Below are 20,453 nucleotides of genomic sequence, written 5' to 3'. Positions count from 1 at the left end.
ACAAGTAGCGGAGACTGGGGACTGAAGCGTGTGAGGTCAGAGTGTGCACGAGAAAAGCCACACTCCAGCTAGCAGGGTCTGCAGCGTCCCCTGGAAATGCCCGCAGATTCTCCTCTTCGTCACCCTCCTGCTCAGACCCTTGCCACCAGCCCCACTTTCCCGCCAACCCATCACCTTATATTAGGGGTTAATGACATAGCTTAAGGGAGTTTTCAAAAATTGGGCTCCAGAACCTCAGTGAGAGATGGGAAGGAAATTGGGGTGGGGGTGGGGTGGGAGGGGAGAGGAGCTGCCAGGAGTCAGATGCTGAGAGCACAGACAGAAGATGCCCGATTCTGAGCTTGACAAATGCATTTGTCTGGAGCCTGGACAGAAAGGAGGGAAGAAAAACAGACAAGAAATGGGACACAGAATCTGAGAGTCCAAAGAAATTTCCTTGGAAATTTCTCTTTCAATGTCCTGGGCCTCCATTGTTTTTAAAATTACAAGAGTAATAAGTGTATCTGATACAAAATTTTGAATGCCATTTTTCTATACATATATATATGTGTGTATATATATTGTATTTGCTATAATAAGTGTTATATCTATTATATGTATTCTCCCATGCCCTTAAAAACTCTTACCTGCCATGACATTTTTCATAGCTGCATAATTTTCCATAATATGGAAGTGTCACACTTGAACCAATCTACCAATTGATGGGCATTTAAGATTTTTCACTTTTTTTCCTATTAGATAACACTGTGAAGGGTATCTTATTATATGTGTCACTGTCCACATATATATAATCATCCACAGGATTTCCTCCCAGCACAGTTTGAGAGGTATAGTCATTTTTAAGTCTTCTGATAACATCCTGGTAAGTTGCTTTCTAGGAGGTCGGCTGCCTCTCTCTCCCGTGCACACGCCCATCGAGGAGATAAGGCACCGCGAGCTCCAGGTCCGAATGGTGGATATTGACGGCACATGCCTGAGGCCGATGCTTTTGGTCCAGGGCCCATCTCTCTTGACCATTTCCTAGTGACACCTCCTTCCTCTCTCCCTTACGTCCCTCCCCCCATAGCTGAACTTGTCACCTCCTTCCTTCCCAAACAAATGAACAACCTCGAGACCTCGGGAGGCTCTCCAGCCCTGCTCCCATATGACTTCTTGGCTGGTAGAAGCTCATTCCTCTCCTCCAGTGTAAGGCAAGGGCCCTTTAGAGGAAAAGGAGGGCACTTACCTTGAGTAGCAATGTAGTGCCGAGGCCGATGGTACCCCTGCATGACAAAAGAAAAGTACAGTGAAGCTTACACACAGCACAGTACTAATGATTATCCTTTGCAAGGCTCGGTCTCTTCATAAGCAAAATGAAACTAGCATTAGACATTTCCCAGGGCAGTGGCAAAGATTAAATAAGATAATGCATGTAAAATGCTTAGTCCGTCACTAAACGTTAGCTATTATTATAGTTCCTTGTGAGGGGCCCGTACAGGCTTGCCTTGGAGCCACGGACTGGGAGCAAAAGTCAGATGGCCATCAGTTATGGCTGTGCACCCAGAAAAAGGTGGAGAAGGAATTTTCAGGTTTCTGTGGGATATCAACCACCACCAAGTCTTTCCTGAGCCGTGATTACATGCAGAACACTGTGCAAGACCCCGTAAGGCACCTGAAAGAAGAAAACAATCACCTTGCTGGCTCCTCGCATCAGTAACAATTAGGAAAAGATGTCACACTGCCTCTCTGTGCTACATGGCTGGGCTTGGAACTGAAGTTCCTTTCATTTGGCGGGGGGACCCCAGGTAGGTGTGCCCTAGAGACTGATACAGCCCCTTTCAGATTCAGAGATCAGTTTCTGATTTCCCTGTACGTTTCAGAGTCTTCAGGAGGCCCTGCTGGGCTCTGATGTGTGGTTACTCTGGTGCCCCATAATCCTAATCATTGGGGAACGGTTGAGGACAACCTTCTCTTTTGTCTGGGCATGTCCTACATGGAGGGTCCCCTTTTTTGCTACAGAGAGGAAGTATATCATATTGGGTAGAAGTTCAAGTTTTGGAGACAGATCTGCACTTAGTACATAACATTGAACGTAATTAGTATTTATTGAATGAGTAAATACACGAATGAAAGGATAAATCAAAAATATATATATATGCCACTTATGGAGCCTGTTGGTGGAGAGGGTGTTGGAAAGTCCTGAAACTCCACTTTCTTTTATAGTTAACAATCTCAGGGAAAACAAGTCCGAAAGTCTGATGAACACCTATTTTTGTCTTAAACGTTGCTGATGAGTCTTTGTGTTCTGCTGAGGAGGATAAGCTGCCTCAAGACCCTCTTCTTTAGGAAATCAAATAGAAAAGTCATCTGCACGGTTCGTGGAAAAACAGACATGATGGTGTCTCAGAAGTTCTGGATCTACTTTCTGATTCAAAGATTCATTTCTAAGTCCCCTGTACATCTCTCTACCTCCGACTTCCACTTGCTCCATAAATATTTAGTAGGTGCTTTGTAAGAATTACCTGGCACACTCTAGTAACACCTGGGTTGACTGTCAATAACAACCCAAGGCCAGTGTCATGGCTACAACTGTTGGATTAACCACCAGGAATCAACAGCCCCACCTAAACTCTCTGTTTGCGTGGTCCTGTCTTCTTAGTGGGGTTGTCAGCTTCTTGAGGACACACACTGCCTCCTAAGTTTAAAAAAATTTTCTGTGGAGCCTAGCACCGTGTGAATCTCAGAGCAAATGCCCAATAAACAAGCTGTTGAGAGACCAACCAGAAAGGCAGCATATAGTTATTAGAGAAATGCACATCAAAACCACAATGGGGTACCACCTCACGCTGGTCAGGATGGCCATCATTCAAAAGTCTCCAAGTAACATGCTGGCGAGGGTGTGGACAAGAGGGAACCCTCCTACACTGTCAGTGGGAATGTAAATTGGTGCAGCCACTGTGGAAAACAGTATGGAGGTCCCTCAAAAAAACTAGAGTTGCCATATGATCCAGCAATCCCACTCTTGGGCATATATCTGGACAAAATTATAATTCCAAGAGATACGTGCACCCTATGTTCATAGCAGCACAATTCACAATAGCCAACACATGGAAACAACCTAAATGTCCATTGACAGATGAATGGATAGAGAAGATGTGGTACATATATACAATGGAATACTACTTGGCCATAAAAAGAATGAAATAATGCCATTTGCAGTGACATGGATGGACCTAGAGATTATCATACTGAGTGAAGTAAGTCAGAAAGAGAGAGACAAATACCATATGATATTACTTACATGTGGAATCTAAAATATGACACAAATGAACTTATTTATGAAACAGAAACAGACTCACAGACATAGAGGACAGACTTGTGGTTGCCAAGGGGGAGAGGGGGTGGGGAGGGATGGATTGGGAGTTTGGGATTACCAGATGCAAACTATATATATATATATATATATAAAGTATATATAGAAACAACAAGGTCCTAGTGTATAGCACAGGGAACTATATTCAATATCCTGTGATAAACTATAATGGAAAAGAATATGACAAAGAATGTATATATATAACTGAATCACTGTGCTGTTCAGCAGAAATTAACACAACATTGTAAACCAACTACGTTTCAACAAAATAAATTAAAAAAAATAAGAAAGGCAGCATAGCATGGTAGTTTTATGCATGGACTCTGAATTTAAACTGCCTGGGTGTGAATCCTGGCTCTGTCCCTTTTAGGCTGTGTGGTCTGGGGCAGTTTACTTAACCTCCTTGTGCCTCAGTTAATTTTTGCTGTTAAATGGGGATAACAGCATTTATATTACAGCCTTGCTGTTAGGGTTGTGAGTTAATATATGACAGTTATTATGTATCAGGCACTAGTCTAGGATTTAACATATATGTCTTTCCTATTATTATTATTTTGTTGTGTATCTGGAAAGCATTCATTGAGTGCCTACCATGATTAAAAGGTCTGTTTTGGCCATCACGGAGATCCTGAGATGGGAAGCCCTTCCCTCCCCTTTGCTTTCCTCCTCTGCCTATAAATGTAGTAACTGAGCCCTTCTCTGAGCCGTGAGGGGTAGGAAGGAAGATGAGAGGCACAAAGAGCTCTCTGTTCCTTTGAGTTAAGATGGACAGTGATTCCCAGGCTCACAGGAAGAATTAGACTATGGGAGTCTTCTTGAGTAGGCTTGGGAATAGAAAATAGTACCCTACAGCGTGGAAAGATGCCGTTTCTCAAGTCCATCCTCTTCTGTCATCCCCACATCATTCCTTCTTACAGTCTTCATCCTCCCTGATCTGGGCCAAGACAATAGCCTCATGCTGGCCTCCCTGCCTCCAGTGCAGTCCCAGAGTCCATCTGCTTCCTGCCAGAATGAACTCCCCAGCGTACATCTGATTATGTTGTTTCCCTACTTAAAAGCCTGCAGTGGCTCCCCGTTGCCTGTACAATGATGTCCAAATGCCTTAGCTTGGGACTAATCCCCTGTCTCCATCCTCATCTCCAGCCTCATTTCCAGTTGTCCCTCTCCGGGCCCTTCCATGTACCCTTTGCCCCAGCTTCCCACACTGCACTTCAAATGAGCCCTCCTTCCTCCTAAGCCCTGCAGGGATTGGTAGATGCCCAGTTATCACCTTTACAATGTATGTTGCAACAAGTTTTTTTTTTTTTTTTTTAATATTTTCTCCTTCTGGGCCATGGGACAGGCCACCCAGAGCTGGGTATAGTTTTCAGCAGAGACTGGTCGGTGGCATACACGCATGAATATGTCTCTGAGGTGAGGTTGGGGCATTCCCTTAAGGCCTTAATTGGCAGACAAAAGGCAAAAGACAAAATGCATGCGATCTGGAAGATTCTAACACACTTCAAAGTCAATGGGATGAAATTCTGAGCAAGAAATTCACATTTCAACTGTGGGAGTCAGACGACTTGGTTTCACTATTTTGTTCATTCGTTTGCTCACTCAGTCCTTCAATATTCAATTGACAGGTATTAACTGAGCACCTACTACTCTGTACAAGGCACTGGAAGTACAAAAGTGGACCTGATGGATGTGGGCTCAGATTCTGAGCAGCTTGTAGACATCAACAAACTGGGATAAGGGCCACCAAGAGCAAGATGTGCCAGGAGGCCAGAGAAGTGTTCTCTGAGGTCATGGCAGTTGAACTGGCCCCTTAAGCCTAGTTTGGGCGTCTCAACATCCCTGTTATTCCCATTTCATCCCTTCAGCAATATTCTCAGTTTTCCTACCACCCTCCCCACGGCTCACTGGCTGTCTTGCTCTTCTTCAGAAGCAGCCATCATGTTTCCACCTATAAGCCTCAGCACTGGCCCCTACCCACGCCTGCTGTGCCTGTCCCCACATAACCGAGTGGTTTGCTCTCCCCTTCCATCCAGGCTTCTGCTGGGATGGCAGTCACCTCCACAGTCAGCCCTTACCTGCCCACCCTGACATCCTTGGTTCTTTTTGCTTTCTCTGGTTTACTTCTCTTCAGGGCACTCACCACCAAAGTCTTTGTTTATTTACATGCTTATCATCTGTTTTCCCAGTTGAATGAGAGCTCCAGCAGGGCAGGGCTGTAATGGGCTTGCTCATGGCTGTGTCCCCAGCATGGAGAAGTCTGCCTGGGCAGTCAGCCCTGATAAATGCATACAGAATGAACGCATGCATGCTGCGTTCCTGTCCACACGTGGTATCCAAGTCAAGAGACCCTCTCTGGCCTCCAGGAAGCCACGCAGTCCCCAAGGGAAAGCATTCTAACCACCTGACTCTTCAGCAATGGAGACGAGAGGAAACGTACCGCTCACCTGGGGCTGCTCTGGGGATTTCCCAAGAGCTGGTACAGAAAACTTCCTAACCTTAAAAGAACTTTGAGTTCACTTAAGTCCCACCTACACGCACATGGACTGCAAACCGGTACTGGGCCTGCCTCCAGCTGCCTGTGAGCAATGGGAAAGAGGTTTGCATCCAACATGCATTTATCTCACTCCGCGCCCATGCATCTGTTACTTATTGGGGACCCAGAGACGATATTTATTTCCAGACTGGTAATTTATAACAGATTCAAGTGGCCAATACATTCTCGGGTGTGCAAACAAATGTGCCGGAGGTATGGTTCAGACAGGAGGAGAACCACGGCCTCTGGAGGCCTTACAGGGCTGGCCCCATCTAGCTCATTATCCAAATGGAGTTGTTTTAATGACTCGTCAAGATCCAATTGTGGATAAATGATTCTAGCATGGGCAGTTAGCCCTCTGGAGTACAGGGAGGATTTTGGCTGGGTGGAAACCAGGGCCAAGGGGTGAGCCCTAGACAGCTACCTAGGGTGTGTCTGCCAGGAATCCCCCCAGAGACCCTGGGAATTTTGACTTTGCTGGAGTGTACAGGGGGTCACAACTGATGTGATCCCCCTCCCCTCCACCCTGTACTGCTCACGCTGTGCTAAAAGGAGCTCATGCTTGGTGTCTTCTCTGTCCCTCCATTGACTCTCTGTTCCCTTCCCTGCTCTGCTCGTGCCCTGGGAGGTTGACCTGTATGGAGGACACCACGGGCTTCCATACCCTCCAGCTGCTAGTTGGGTTTGGTCAATGCGGAGCAGAAGCAGGAGCTCAGAGGACATTGGGAGGTTGGGGTGTAGGTTCTTTTGGGTCTCTCCCTATCAGGTCACCATGGCTTGGCCTTGACTTTCCATCAAAGGCTACAGCTCCAATCACGCAGCCCCCTGCTTACAGCTACTCTCCCTGCTCTCAGGAGCTTGAGAGCTTCCTGTTGGTTCTAGCCTGGGGATACTGAACTCCTGCCACTTTGCCTCCCCCTTTAGTTTCCTTTAATCCTGTTCCTACTGTTATTAAATTCCCTTTGAGTGACCCTCTGTCTCCCAGTGGGACCCTGACAGATAGACACTTCACATCAGTTGTCACATTCTTACGGGTTGGCATCATCCCATTTTACAGACATCAGAATGGGTAAATAATCTGCCTAAGAGCATAGGCTAGGGAGCAGAAAGGCCTGGATTCACTGTGGCCTCTGTAAGGACTGAATTCATGTCACGACTTCGGTCTCGTGAGCCCTTGACTCTAACCACAGCACAGAGTCCCGTATCACTTATTAAGACAGCATCTAGCAGAGACTTTGGCCTGTCTGCACAATCTACTTCCTAGAGAGAGGGAGAAGGTGGGCAGAGAACTGGATTCTAGCTGTGTGACCTTGAGCAAGCCTCTTAACCTCCACCCCTGGCCTCTTATCCTTAAAGGCTCTCAGAATGCATTCTGATGATAAGAACCTGGTAGAAACGGGTACTGTTATTAGTGCTGGTGTTGCAGAGATTCACTTGCATTTAAAGCAATTTCCTTTGTTGCCTATAAAATACCAAAGTGCATCTTGGCTCTGACCGCAGTCACATCCTCCCTCAACTTTGGATTGTCTATCCAGGAAAATGCCTTTTGCCGGAGGTCAGCACTCAGGCAATGAATGCCAGATATGGCAACTTGGGCCAGCAGACCCCTCGTGGCCATGGCTGTCAGGCCTGCCCCATCCACTCAGCCAGAGTCAAAGTCGAGGAGGAATGGAAGGAACCAACTCAGTTTGGTTCCGCATGCGCTGCTCGAGTCCCCACTGTGTGCTGCGTGCAAGGTGGTGTCTTTCGAGTGGGTGAGGAGGGACAGGACCAACAGCCCTGGCCTGGGAGTCATTCGGGTCTGGTTTCTAGCCTGCTTCTGCCACGGAGCAGATGCCCACACTCAAGCTGTGCAATCTCTGTAAACCTCAGCTTCCCTATCTGGGAAATGGGGGTGGTCACCTATCCTAGAGGGCTAGTGGGAGGTCTCAATAAACAGATTCATTTAAAACCACCCCTCACAGGGCCCACGAGTGACTCATTTAGAGCCCTGGGCTGTTGTCATTGCATTACCGTCGTTATTAAAGCCAGCAGGGCATGGTTGGGGAGGCACCGCCGATGCAGACTCCTGCTGTCCCCTCCCTCACATCCTGGAGAAGTATCATAACCTTGAGAGCCCCAGCTCACTCATCTGGAAATGGGTAGTAATGGCATTTACTTTGTGAGTTGTGATACTAGTTAAGGCAATGTTGGTACACTAGAGGTGATCAATAATTCTTAAGCCACCATCGGTCCTTCTTGCCTGACTACCATCGGCTGACTCTCACTCATTGGCTAAAGCAGCACTGTGTCACCTCCTCCAGGAAGGCTTCACTGACCACGCCACTCCCACCTTGAGGCTTTGATTTTCCTTTACGTTCCCATGGCCCCTGCTCTTCGAGGGTCTCTTTTCTTATCTGACTCCCTCACCAGACTTGAGTCCCTTTTAAGGTCTGTGCTTCTGGCACACAGTGGAGGATCTGCTGTGTGTGAGAAATGAATACTAGATGCATGAGGGAAAGGCTGAAGGCATGATGGGTGAATGCTGAGTGCTTTCTCCAGGTTGGAGACAGGCTGCTCAGAACCAGCCATCTCCTTGTGAATTTTCTTGTTAACCAGAGTCCAGGCGGAGAACCATTCCAGGTGTTTCAGACAGAGGGAATTCAGTACAGGGAGCTGGTTATACAGGTGATGGAGGAGCTAAGTTGCAAAACGGAACAGTGAGGCCACCCAGAGATCAGCAATGGCAAGAGGATGTGGTCATCCCTAGAACCAGCAGATAACGGGAGACAGAGAAGTCGCCAGAGCCCAGGAGCTGGGGCCACCTTGTCGAGGCTGGATCACTCTGGTGGCCCTGCTTGATGCAGCCGTTGCTGGAGCTGCCACCCCAGGAGACAAGAGAGGCAGATAAATACGACGGCGTCTCCCTTCCCATCACCTGCCAATCTCCCATCGCACCTTCCTTAAAGGGTCAGCTCACTCTCCTCCCCGCACACACGCACACACGCACACAGACGCACATGCACACACGCACATACACACACCACACACACACAAACACACGCACACACACACAGACGCACATGCACACGCACACACACACACAGACACACATGCACACGCACACACACACATACACACACCACACACACACATACACACACCACACAAACACATGCACACACGCACATGCGCACAAACACGCACACACGCACACAGACGCACATACACACATGCACACAGACGCACATATGCACATGCACACACACGAACATACGCACACACAAACATGCACATGCACACAAAACACGCAATGCACACACGCAAACATGCAAACACATAGAAACATGCAATGCACACAAACGCACACACGCGCATGCACACATGTACATACGCACATGCACACAATGCACACACAAACATGCGCACGCACACAGACACACACGCATACCAGCAACACAAAGCAGAACAGGGAAGGGCAAGGAATAGATCTGAGGGCAAACAGGCAAATGCCTAACACAAGGCTCAATACACAATGGGGAATTCAAAAGCATGCCACAGTGCCTTATAGCTTGTCTATAAAAACACTTGGGAGTCAGAAGCACCAAGGTGGATCTCTGAGCCTTTCGTCAAGGTTCTTGGACTCCTAGCTGAGGTCCTCAGAAGCCTGGCTTGCATCAGTCATTCTGGGATGTCTCTCTGGTCCCAGTGACCATGCTTCCCTTTTACAAACTCTCTTACTTCCGTGTATGCCCATCTTGGCTCCTGTTGTATTTAGTTCCTTCCTCCATATTCTCTGGAACACTGAAGCAGCCCCCTTTCCTAATTGGGGGTCTTATTCCCAGACCCTCTTCCCTCTCATCGATCTTACCCTGGGTAATAGATAAATCATCCCAAAGCTCAGCTCTGAACCGGTCACCTCCTTGATCAAAAACTTTCCAGAGCTTTCTCTTGCCTACAAAATAAAGTCTGACTTCCAACGTTTGATCACAAAGCATCAGTGATCTAGCTCCAACCTTATTTTCCACTATTCCCATTATAGAGTCTCTGCTCCCCTCGAACTGAGCTGCTACTTACCCTCTGCTACATCTCAGCTTGTGCTTTTCTTTGGCAGAGGCCCATCTTCCCCCTCTTTGATTTTAAATTCTACCTGTGCTTGAAGTTTCGGTTCACATCACACTTCGCATTCCTGATAGAAGAGTGACTTTTTCCCTCCCACCTCTGAATCCCTGTAGCATTTTATCTGAACTCATGACACTCACCACTTTCTAGCTTGCCCTGGAATTATTGATGTGCACAGCTTATCTTCCTGCTAAGGTTTTAGAGGGTAGAGACCATGGCATTTTTAGCTTTATGGTTCCTAGAGCATCCAACATACAGTAGGTATTCTGAAATTTTTGTTGCATAAATGGCTGTGTACCTTCAAATAAATGAATGAATGGGTAAACGGACATACATACAGAAGAATGAATGGGTGAATGAACAAGACTGGCGATCCTGGGTTCCCACAGAGCAGGCGACTCCAGCCAGCCTGAAAGTGGATGCAGCTTTAGATGGCTAATCAGCTCGGGTTACACTAGTTACAGGGAGGAGCCAGACCCTCTGGACCTGTTCTAGGAGGGCCACTGTCTGGAGGAGCGGCTGGGGACACAGCCACAGATCTTGAGCCTACTGTAGCCAACCCCAGAACCCAGCTGCCCAGCCCCATGGAGAGCCTCACATCAATGTAGTTGGCGTTGATGTAGTCGGAGTGTGGGTCTCCATCCAGCACCAGCAGCCTCACTCGAGAATGGTCATCTGCAGAGAGAGAGCAGAAAACAAGGGGATGGGTGATGAGAAGGCTCTGGGTGAGCTCTGCCCTGCTTCAGAGCCACCATTTACTAATCATCATGTACCAGGCACCATGCTACTGACAGACACGCTCTCATTTAACCCCTAGCATCACCCTCAGTTATTATCCCCATTTACGGACGAGGAAATTGAGGCTTAGGGAGATTACTGTGCCTTAAAAAAGGGCCTGTATATGCTTCTTCTCTTTTTTTTCACCTGCCCTTCTGATTCTGGTTTTGTCATTACCTACAGGGGAGAGTGACCTGCTTCTTTAAATCTTAGTGATTTTGGCATTAAAATGGGGATGGAAATGCCTTCTCCAGAGGACAACACAGGAAAGACCATATGAAAACACTCAGGAAGCGAGAACTGTTAGATCCAAATTAATATGCCCCATTTTCAGGCTTGCTTAAAACTGGCACATTTACCTATTTTCCACAAGTGCACAAATGCTTGCCTTTTGCCTCTTGGAATATTGCTGCAAATAGACCGTCGGCCACATATTGTTATCAATATTATCATTCAAGTGAAGCCGACTAAATCATTAGATTAAAAGAGGTCATTAATAACTAAAAAGTGTGTTACAGAGAATACCATTTCAAAAACGATCTAGGCACAAACAAGATTTGCAGGCTATAGTCAATGGCACGCTTACTTCAAATAACACCAAATTAAAATGATTAAAAGAAAAACCCATTACAGCAGAAGAATCAGGCTAATCCTTTACAGTCAATCGAAGTGAGCTCCGATATGCTAGAGGACACGCAAACAGAACACCTGGGCTGGGTCTGGTGGGGGGAGGGACTCAGCTTTCTGTCCCCATCACTATGCACGTATCACCGCGTGTTGCTGCCTCCACTGGCCGGGCCACCTTACTCTAGGTCAGGGCTAGGGCTCCCCATAAGTGGACTGGAGAACTCTGGGCACCCCCAAGGGTTTCTGGGGATCAAGGAAGTCGGGTCACCAAATCCCATTAGCTTTTTCCAGAACTTGGCAGTTTACGAGGCCACCTGTTACTACTAACTGGAACCCCCATGAACAGGGACATTAGGTGTTTGCTCCTTGTTCCAGCCTCCGCATGCACCTGTGACAGGTACTCAGTAAGTACTTGGTGAGTATATGAATGGATTATCTCATTGGACTCTCACAGTGACCCTGGGAGAGAAGTAAGAGGGATGCTGTTAACCTTTGTTACAAATGAGGAAACTGAGGCTCCCAAGGATTGACTGGCCACATGGCCAGTGGATGGTGGAGCTTGGAAGAGTGGGGTTCTCTTAACTCTGAGCTCAGACGCTCCTGATTCCCCAGAGGGGTCTAAGCAGGATAGTAGAAAGTACTTCGAGGGTACACAGCAGAGGGAATTAATGACAGAGAAGTGGTTACCTGGGTGATGGAAGGGTTGAGAGGCTACCGGGAGGAGGGAGAAGTAACTCAGAGATAAACATCAACAAGGAGACACTGCCTCCCCAGGGTCGGTGGGACAGAGGGAGGAAGCCAGGGCACCAGAGCCCAGGGGTGGGGGCCACCTGTGGAAGCTGGAGCTGCAGTGGGCCTCTCTGGTGGGAGCTGGAGAAAAGGAGGAGACTCCCTCACTGTTCAAGAAGGTGCCTCTGATTGGGACAGAGAGGGAGAAATACCCCGGCTTCTTCCTTTCTCCCACCTTCCAATCTCCCACCAGTGCACGTCATTGGCCAAGCAGCAGCCAGCCGACAAGAGAGGCTGAGAAATGCAACCTGCAAGGGTCAGATCCCTACGATGGGAAGCTGAGCGGGAGAAGGCAAGGAATGGGACCAAGCATGGACAAGCAGGCCGGGGCTGGACAGGACACCGCCCCACCTCCATTCATTCATTCATTCACTAATTAATCAATTCAAAAATAGTTAAGTGAGCATCTGCCATGGGGCAGGCACTGGGCTAGATACTGAGCTACACTGGATGCCATGTTTCTCACTCATCGTGGGGAAGAGATTCCGTGGAATCAACCAGAGGGAGTGGGGGGGAGGTCTAAGTGATCCCTTTCGGTGGGTGGCGGAGTGGGGTGTGAAGTGGGGAAGGAGTTTGAAGCTAGTCTTTATGGAGTTGATGGTAGATACCAGAGGCTTCACATACATTATCTCACTCAATCATTTATTCCTCCAAATTGCTCCACAGATTATTATACTAATGATGTAGTATTTTTATTCTTCCCATTTCACAGATGAAGAAACTGGGGCTCAGAGAGACTAAGCAAGTTTCCAACATTACACAGCCTACAAGTGGCTGGGATTCTATCTTAGGACTGTCTGACCCTGAATCCCTGCTCTGTTCACACGATGTGCTGTCCCTGGACTTCTAGCATCTCGCAGGTACTGCAGTCTGTGCAAGTGTCTGGTCCCCAGCTCCTGCAGTGGGACGTCCTGGGGCACATCCACCCAGCAGGGGTTCAGACAAGACCCAGCAGCTGACTCTGAGCTCAGACTGTTAAGCCTTGTTACCAGCGGTTACCAAAACTGTAAGGCTCAAAAAAGTGAAAAATGTGTAATGTGTTTTCACTCATTGGTCTCACTAATGACTCATCGATTCAAAAAATCTCCTTTATTTATTGAATTATGCCTGCCCTTGAAGTCTAAAGCACTGGAAACAGATATTCTGGTGTAAAACGTTGAAAGGGAATTTTCATTAATATAAAACGAAATTGAAAGTCTGAAAGCAAATATGATTAACAAGAAAAAGAAAAGAAACAAACTTATTTCTTTTAGTTAAATATTCTTAAAGATGAGAGGTGCCTCTAACCACTAGATGATGGCGTTTGTCACTATCACCTTTATTCATTTATTAAGAACAAATTCACTGAGCACCTACTACACACAGGCTTGTTGAAGGGACTTGGAAAGTATTTTCCAAGTGCTCAGGGAGTTTGTCAATGTAGTGCGGGAGATAGACTGTACAGAGAAGTGAAATTTCAAGGTCTAGAAAGTGGGGACTAGAGGGCTTTGCGAAGTGATATGTGAATGAGGAATTGAAAGTAAGGCTTGACCAACGGACAATGAGGAAGGGTCTTTCCGTCAGAGAGAACAGCAAGAGAGCAGAGGTCCTAGAAAAGCAAGCATACTGGCGACCTACAAACAGTTTCTTGTCTTGTGAACATGGAATGGGAGGCAATTAGCAGTGGGAGAAGAGGCAGAGGAGGTAGGTGGGGGTTAGATTGAAGAGGGCTTTCTATGCCCTATCCAGGTACTTAGATGCAAGTCACCATGCCAGGCTCTGCAGAGCATCCAAATAGAGACTATCTTCTGAGACTATGAAAGGGTACTTTAGTACAAAGTGATCAAGATTTATTCCCACGTGGGCTAACCTGTGGCAAGTAGGACAGCAGACGTGGTGATGGGAGGTCTGAAGCTCTGGGTCAGATCTGGGTTCAGATCTTAGCTCCATCACTTAGCAAGTCAGTTGATCTCTCTAAGCCTTGGTTTTCTTAGGAAAATGCTATATGGCTCAATACTATATAGCTCACAGAATGCTGGGAGGATTAAATGAGAAAATGCAGGCATGAAAAGTGTGAGGACATTAAGAGAATGAAAAGATGAGCCACAGATTGGGAGAAAACGTTTGAAAAAGACTACCCGATAAAGGAGTTGGATCCACAGTATACAAAGATCTCTTAAAACTCAACAATAAGTAAACAACCCAATTAAAAAATGGGCAAATGATCTGAACGGACACCTCACGAAAAAAGATACATGGATGGCAAATAAGCATATGAAAAGATGTTCAGTATCATATGTCATTAGGAACTGCAAATTAAAACAACAAAAAGATACCTCTACTCACCTACTAGAATGGCCAAAATCCAGAACCCTGACAACACCAAATGCTGGCGAGGATGTAGAGCAACAGGAATTCTCACTTATTGCTGATGGGAAAGCAAAATGGTAGAGCCACTTTGGAAGACAGTTTGGAAATTTCTTCCAAAACTAAACACACTCTTATCATATGATCCAGCAACTACTGTCTGGTATTTACCCAGATGAGCTGAAACTTACATCCACACAAAAACCTGCACATGCATGTTTATAGCAGGTTTACTCATAATTGCCAAAACTTAAGAAAAACCAAGATGTCCTTCAATAGGTGAATGGACAAACAAGTCATGGCACATCCATGTCTTTGGTAATATACAGAAATGAGTTCCCAAACCAGGAAAGGACATGGAGGAAACATAAACGCATACTGCTAAGTGAAAAAACCCAGCCTGAAAGGCTTCATAGTGTATGATTCCAACTCTATGACATTTTGGAGAAGGCAAAACTATGGAGGCAGTAAGAAGATCCGTGATTGCCAGGGACTTGGGGGGAGGGATGACTAGGTAGAGCACAGGGAACTTTTAGGGCAGCGAAACTTCTGTATAATAAATACTGTAATTGCGGATATGTGTCACTGTGCATTTTTTAAATCCTACAGAACTGCACAACACAGAGTGGACTTGAAGGTAAATTATGGACTTTATTTAGCTAGTAATAATGGATCGCAAAGCACAGGGAGATCAGCTCGGTGCTTGGTGACCAGCTAGAAGGGTGGGATAGGGAGGGTGGGAGGAAGGGAGATGCAAGAGGGAAGAGATATGGGGATATATGTATATGTGTAACTGATTCACTTTGTTATAAAGCAGAAAGTAACACACCATTGTAAAGCAATTCTACTACAATAAAAATGTTGATAAAAAAACCTAAACACACACACACACACAAAAAAGATGTGGTGTATATATATGTGATGGAATATTACTCAGCCATAAAAAAGAACGAAATCTTGCCATCTGCGACAACATAGATGGACTTGGAAGGCATTACGCTAAGCGAAATAAGTCAGACAGAGACAGACAAACACTGCATGACGTCACTTATATGTGGGATCTAAAACTACAGCAGACGAGTGATTATAACAAAAAGGAAGCAGACTCACAGATACAGAGAACAAACTAGTGGTTATCAGTGGGGAAAGGGAAAGGGGAGAGTCATTATAGGGGTAAGGGATTAAGCGGTACAAACTGTCATGTATAAAATAAGCTACAAGAATATAATGTACAACACAGGGAAAATAACCAATATTTTATAATAACCATAAATGGAGTATAACCTTTAAAAACTGAATCATTATATTGTACACTTGTAACATATAATATTGTACATCAACTAAACTTCAATAAAAAATGAGATACTATCTTATTAAAAAAGGATCAATATTGGTTCACCAATTGTAACAAACGTATCACACTGATGCGACATGTTAATAACAGGGGAAACTGAAGGGGGATGGGAGGTAGGAGTAAACAGGAACTCTCTGGACATTCTGCTCAATTTTTCTGAAACTAAAACTGCTCTTAAAAAAAGTGTGAGCACAGTGCCTGGTATGCAGCAGGTGCTTAATAAATGGTGATTCTGGGCTGGATGTGAGGCAGGCAGTGAGCTGATGGCGGAGACGGTTAGAAACTTAGTGCTTCCCATTTGCCCTTCTGTACAAAACGTAAATCCATCTTTCTACAGAGGCAAAGAGTTCCTGTGTATATTCATGAAAGGGCAGAATTCAGCTACAGGTCCACCAGAAAGGCACTGCAAGGAGTAGGACTGCCTTCATGGTTTATTTATTCCTTCTGGGAGACGCTAATATTATTCTGTGTCCCCTTCTCCTTCTAACATTATATAATTAGAAGGATAAAAAAAACTGTGTTTATCCACATGCACATGGAGAAAGACGGGGCAGTGGGTGATGTAAAGGAGTTTATACAAAGTAATTTACAAGCAGCCCAGAAAGTTCATTATGCTCTATCTACATTTTGCAAGCTTGAGAAACAGCTAATCTGGTATTCCTTGTTTGATATTCAAGATGAGTGAAGAAGTCACATAGAGGAGAAACAAACTCCTCAACGGTGAGGTAAGAGGAGGTGCAGGAGCCTGGCTTCACCCGGCTCTCAGCTGAGGTAGGAGGTGGGCCAGCACTGGCTTGCATGGAGGAGGAGAGAACCAGTGGCCACTGGTAGAGAGAAGGCATAACTGCAAAGACACGGAGACCCAAAGAGCTCCCTGGAACGCAACTCAAGGGGAACAGAAACACTGCCCCTCTAGAATCAAGCTGTTCCTTGTAGTTTTCGAACAAAGCCCAGTGGTAGGTTGTAAAAGTTTAACAAAGAGCTCTCTGGAGGAAGAAATGGCCCTGATCTGTAACATCTGATTTCTGTGATATAAATACTCCCACCATGACTGATTTCAAGCTACCAACGTGGTATCAACTGGCTCACAAAATTCCTGAAAAATTTAACCATCATCTCTTGCAAGCTGGTATGAATCAGATGTAAGACATCACTGACAGAGAACAAAGCCTGACCAGACCCCACAATGCCTTGCATGATCTGGTTTGGGACCTATTTCCCAAGTCCAGCCTCATGCCCCCCTCCCCACATATGACTGAAAACCGTGCCCTTCTTTCTGTTGCTCAAATGCATCATGTCTGCTCTGACCACAGGGCCTTTGCACATGAAAGGAACGCCCTCAACCCCATAAGGCTGGCAACACCTCATTCTTCAGCTCAATCTTCTTCCCTCAGGAAGCCTTCTATGATCTCTCCACCCCAGGCTCTAATAGCTCCCTGTACTTGTCTTCAGAGCTCTTAGAGCAGTTTTATTTCTGCGACGATCTGACTAACCCATGGCGCTCCTTCATGCCCTATTTAAGAACGGGCACCCTATTTACTGAACTCCTCTATAGTGTATGGCACATAGTAAGTGCTCAATAATTATCTCTTCAATATATGAATTCACATTTGTGTCTGAAAGGCTGAGAACCAGAAAGGAGCCGGTCCCTTGCTTTTAGCCATACAATTGATTTTAGGTAACCTGGCTTGGGACCCAGGCTCTTTCCTCTACACAAGGCTGGCATAGTGTGCCTGGATCCTGTGCTCAAATTCTTCCTCGCCTCATAGCTGACCCCTCACCCCACCTGCAGACCCAAGACTGGCAGCCAATCATTGCCTTCGGCACGAGAGAGGGAGGGCTTGGGAAGGCTCTGAAAGCAGACCTGAGGTCTGTCACTAACTGTATCACCCGGAGCAGATGATGTACCTTCCCGAGCCTCAGTTTACCCAATGACAACATCAAAATCCTCTCCGCCTTTGCAGACTTGTTGCAAGGATGAAAAGCAGTTAGATATGAAGGCACCTGGTGTATTGTAAGAAATCAGTACAAATGTGTAAATTCAGTTTTATTGTAATTCTAGACCAGTGGTTTTCAAAATATAGTTCCTTGGCCAATATCATCAATGACATCTGGGAACTTGTTAGAAATGCAGATACTGGAGTCCCAGCCCAGACCCACTGAATCTGAAACTCTGGGGTAGAGCCCAACAATCTGCATTTTAACAAGCCCTCCAGGAGATTCTGATGCACACTCAGGTTTCAATGTGCAGACCATTTGATGTTCAGTTATTTAGCACAGGGGGTGCCTTGGCTATTCAATTTGTCTTGGGAAAGACCAAAGGTTTTTACTGGAATTAGGCCGTGAGACTAGAGACTCACCTGTGCTGGGTGTAAGGAACAGAAATTTATCTTTGCGCAGTGCGTAAGATGCTCCAGGCACCATTCTAGAAGCCTGTGGATGCCATGCCATTTGATTCTCATCATGACCCATCCTGTGGCTGAGAAAATCAAGGCTCCAAGCAATTTAACAACTTAGAAGGTGTAAGGCTGACAGCTTCCTTGTAGAGTAGTGGGGTCCCTACCTCTCTGGGAACCCCAAGACGCACTGCCGCTACACCCCTCCATGCCGGTTCTGACTCTGACACTGTGTCCCATCCCACTGTGTGTCCCACCCCCCATCCCTGGCCATGGGAGAGGATTCAGTGTCCTCCCATGCACAGGTCTAACTATCAAAGCAAACCACAGTTCCTCCTCCCTCCTCCATCATCAGAGGTAACCCATTAAGTCAGTCTTCTCAAGTCACATCCACTTAGAGAATCACTTCAGAGAGGTGGGGCGGGGAAGACAATATCATCTGGATACAGGATGTGCTTTCCTCCTGTCTTCTGGGCACTGAGGAAGGTAAAGAAAAGGTGCAGTTTTTCAGAGAAAAGAGATTTGACTCATTACAATGAATTGTGGAGCTGAAAAAGCATTTCCTAGAAGTACTGGAAATGTTAAGGTCATCATGTTGCACGAGTGGAGAGCGAGGATGCAGGTAATCCTGCCGAGACTGCCCGGGTACCCCACTGAAGCTAAAGGTCTCCTCATTCAATCTTGATTGAATTACCGTTACCAAGGTAGCAGGTGGCCTGGGGATGACAGAGAAACAGCCCGACATTCTGTGCGTCTCCTTGTGCTGCCAGTTCCCTGCTGACTGAGGTTGGGCTGCTCCATTCTGCAGGGCCCCGTGAGGAGCTGCTCCAACAGACGAAAGTTTTGGGGCCATAGAGGGGACTTAAGCGTAGAGGCGCAGAGCACCGAGAGAAGTTAGGGGGACAGTGGCCCAGCTGATGAATTTGTGGATTCATCCTAAGCAGGATGTCCAGCCCACACCCCACTAAGGGGACTTTCTGAAGAAAGAGAGGAAGGTTTCTGATCCGGATTCCTTCCAAAGCAGAAACTGAGACAAGGACTGAAGTGCAAGGACTTGCTTTGGGAGATGATCCCGGGAAACACCGGAAGGGGAATGGGAAGTAAGAGGCAGAAAGGAAGGAAACCGGTGAGGGTTGTGTCATCAAGCTGGGGCTTACTTTCTTACTTTCTCCTGCTAGTCCAGGAGAGAGTGTGAATACACACCTCCAAGTTATTCCGCCTCAGCGGGGAGGGACCTGGGGAACTTACACCCACACCCCCAACCGTCAGAGATTGAGAGCTGCTCCTGGGGACATTTAATTTCTCAGCAGTCCCGGCAAGCAGGCAGAGAGGGCTCCAGTGACTGGAACAAGTCCTCTGACAAACAAGGCCACTGAAGGTTTCTGCACCAGGATCGCTCTGTAAGGCCCAGGCAGGAGCCACCCTCGGAGACGGCCAAGGAGAAGGGGGAGCTGGGAACAGTGAACAAGGCACCCATTTTGACATCCAGTACGGCCTCCCCAGAAATCAGCAGAGAAACAGCTCTGAGAAGAAGCCCCTGAGCTTGATCTGAATCTGAGTTCCTCCCTGGAAGTGAAAACAGCCTCTCTGAAGAGTTCATCCTGATCTCCTGCTCTGAGGTCAGAGTCCTCAGCGCACGCTCCCCCAAGAGCACAGATATGTCTAGATGCAGAGGGACTCCTCAGTAGGGAGCTCGTGGCATCCGGGCAGCAAGAGCCCGGAGCTCTGGTCCTGGCTGTCCTACAGACTCTGCGTGACCGTGGGCAGGGCTCTACATCTCTGGACCATTGCTCCTTGCCTGTGAACTCAAAGAGACTAGACTTAGTGTCATCTAGGTTTAAAAGGCTATACAACCAGGTTCAGAGTCAATATTTATTCATCTTAATTTGCACTCTTTGCACTGAAAGGTGTGAACCTGAGTGTCAGAGAGATGAAGTGGCCTTGTTGAAGGTCATGCATGAGGTAAAGGGCAGAACTGAGACTAGCACCTGGGTCTGCTGAACCCCATGCCCAGTTCTCCAATGCACCTGAGCCCAGTGGCTTGTCTTCAATTAGGGGGTTAGAAGTCTCAGAAAATGAAAATGTCCTGGGTCTCTTGTTTGCCCTTCAGCCTTCCGCACCTGCCTCTCTAAACTGGAAGCTGATCCCTGTGGGTAAGATCAGAGGTTTGTACGCTCA

At 46.7% G+C, this 20,453-nt stretch overlaps 1 protein-coding gene across 12 annotated transcripts in view; it reads right to left on the bottom strand.

The window, feature by feature from the left end:
* Nucleotides 1–20,453, bottom strand: part of PTPRT (protein tyrosine phosphatase receptor type T) — a 1,087,126-nt gene that overhangs the window by 46,089 nt on the left and 1,020,584 nt on the right. For all 12 annotated transcript variants that reach the window (XM_049698694.1, XM_049698695.1, XM_012534093.3 and 9 more), the window contains 2 exons: nucleotides 10,585–10,661; nucleotides 1,226–1,262 (listed from right to left, as the gene is read on the bottom strand). In XM_049698694.1, coding sequence (XP_049554651.1) covers nucleotides 1,226–1,262; nucleotides 10,585–10,661 — 114 coding nt within the window. The remainder of the gene's footprint in view (nucleotides 1–1,225; nucleotides 1,263–10,584; nucleotides 10,662–20,453) is intronic.

The sequence above is a fragment of the Orcinus orca genome, chromosome 16 (genome assembly GCF_937001465.1).
Source record: "Orcinus orca chromosome 16, mOrcOrc1.1, whole genome shotgun sequence".
NCBI lineage: Eukaryota > Metazoa > Chordata > Mammalia > Artiodactyla > Delphinidae > Orcinus > Orcinus orca.
The sequence above is the reverse complement of the archived record's forward strand: the minus strand, read 5'-3'. Positions and strand labels throughout refer to the sequence as shown.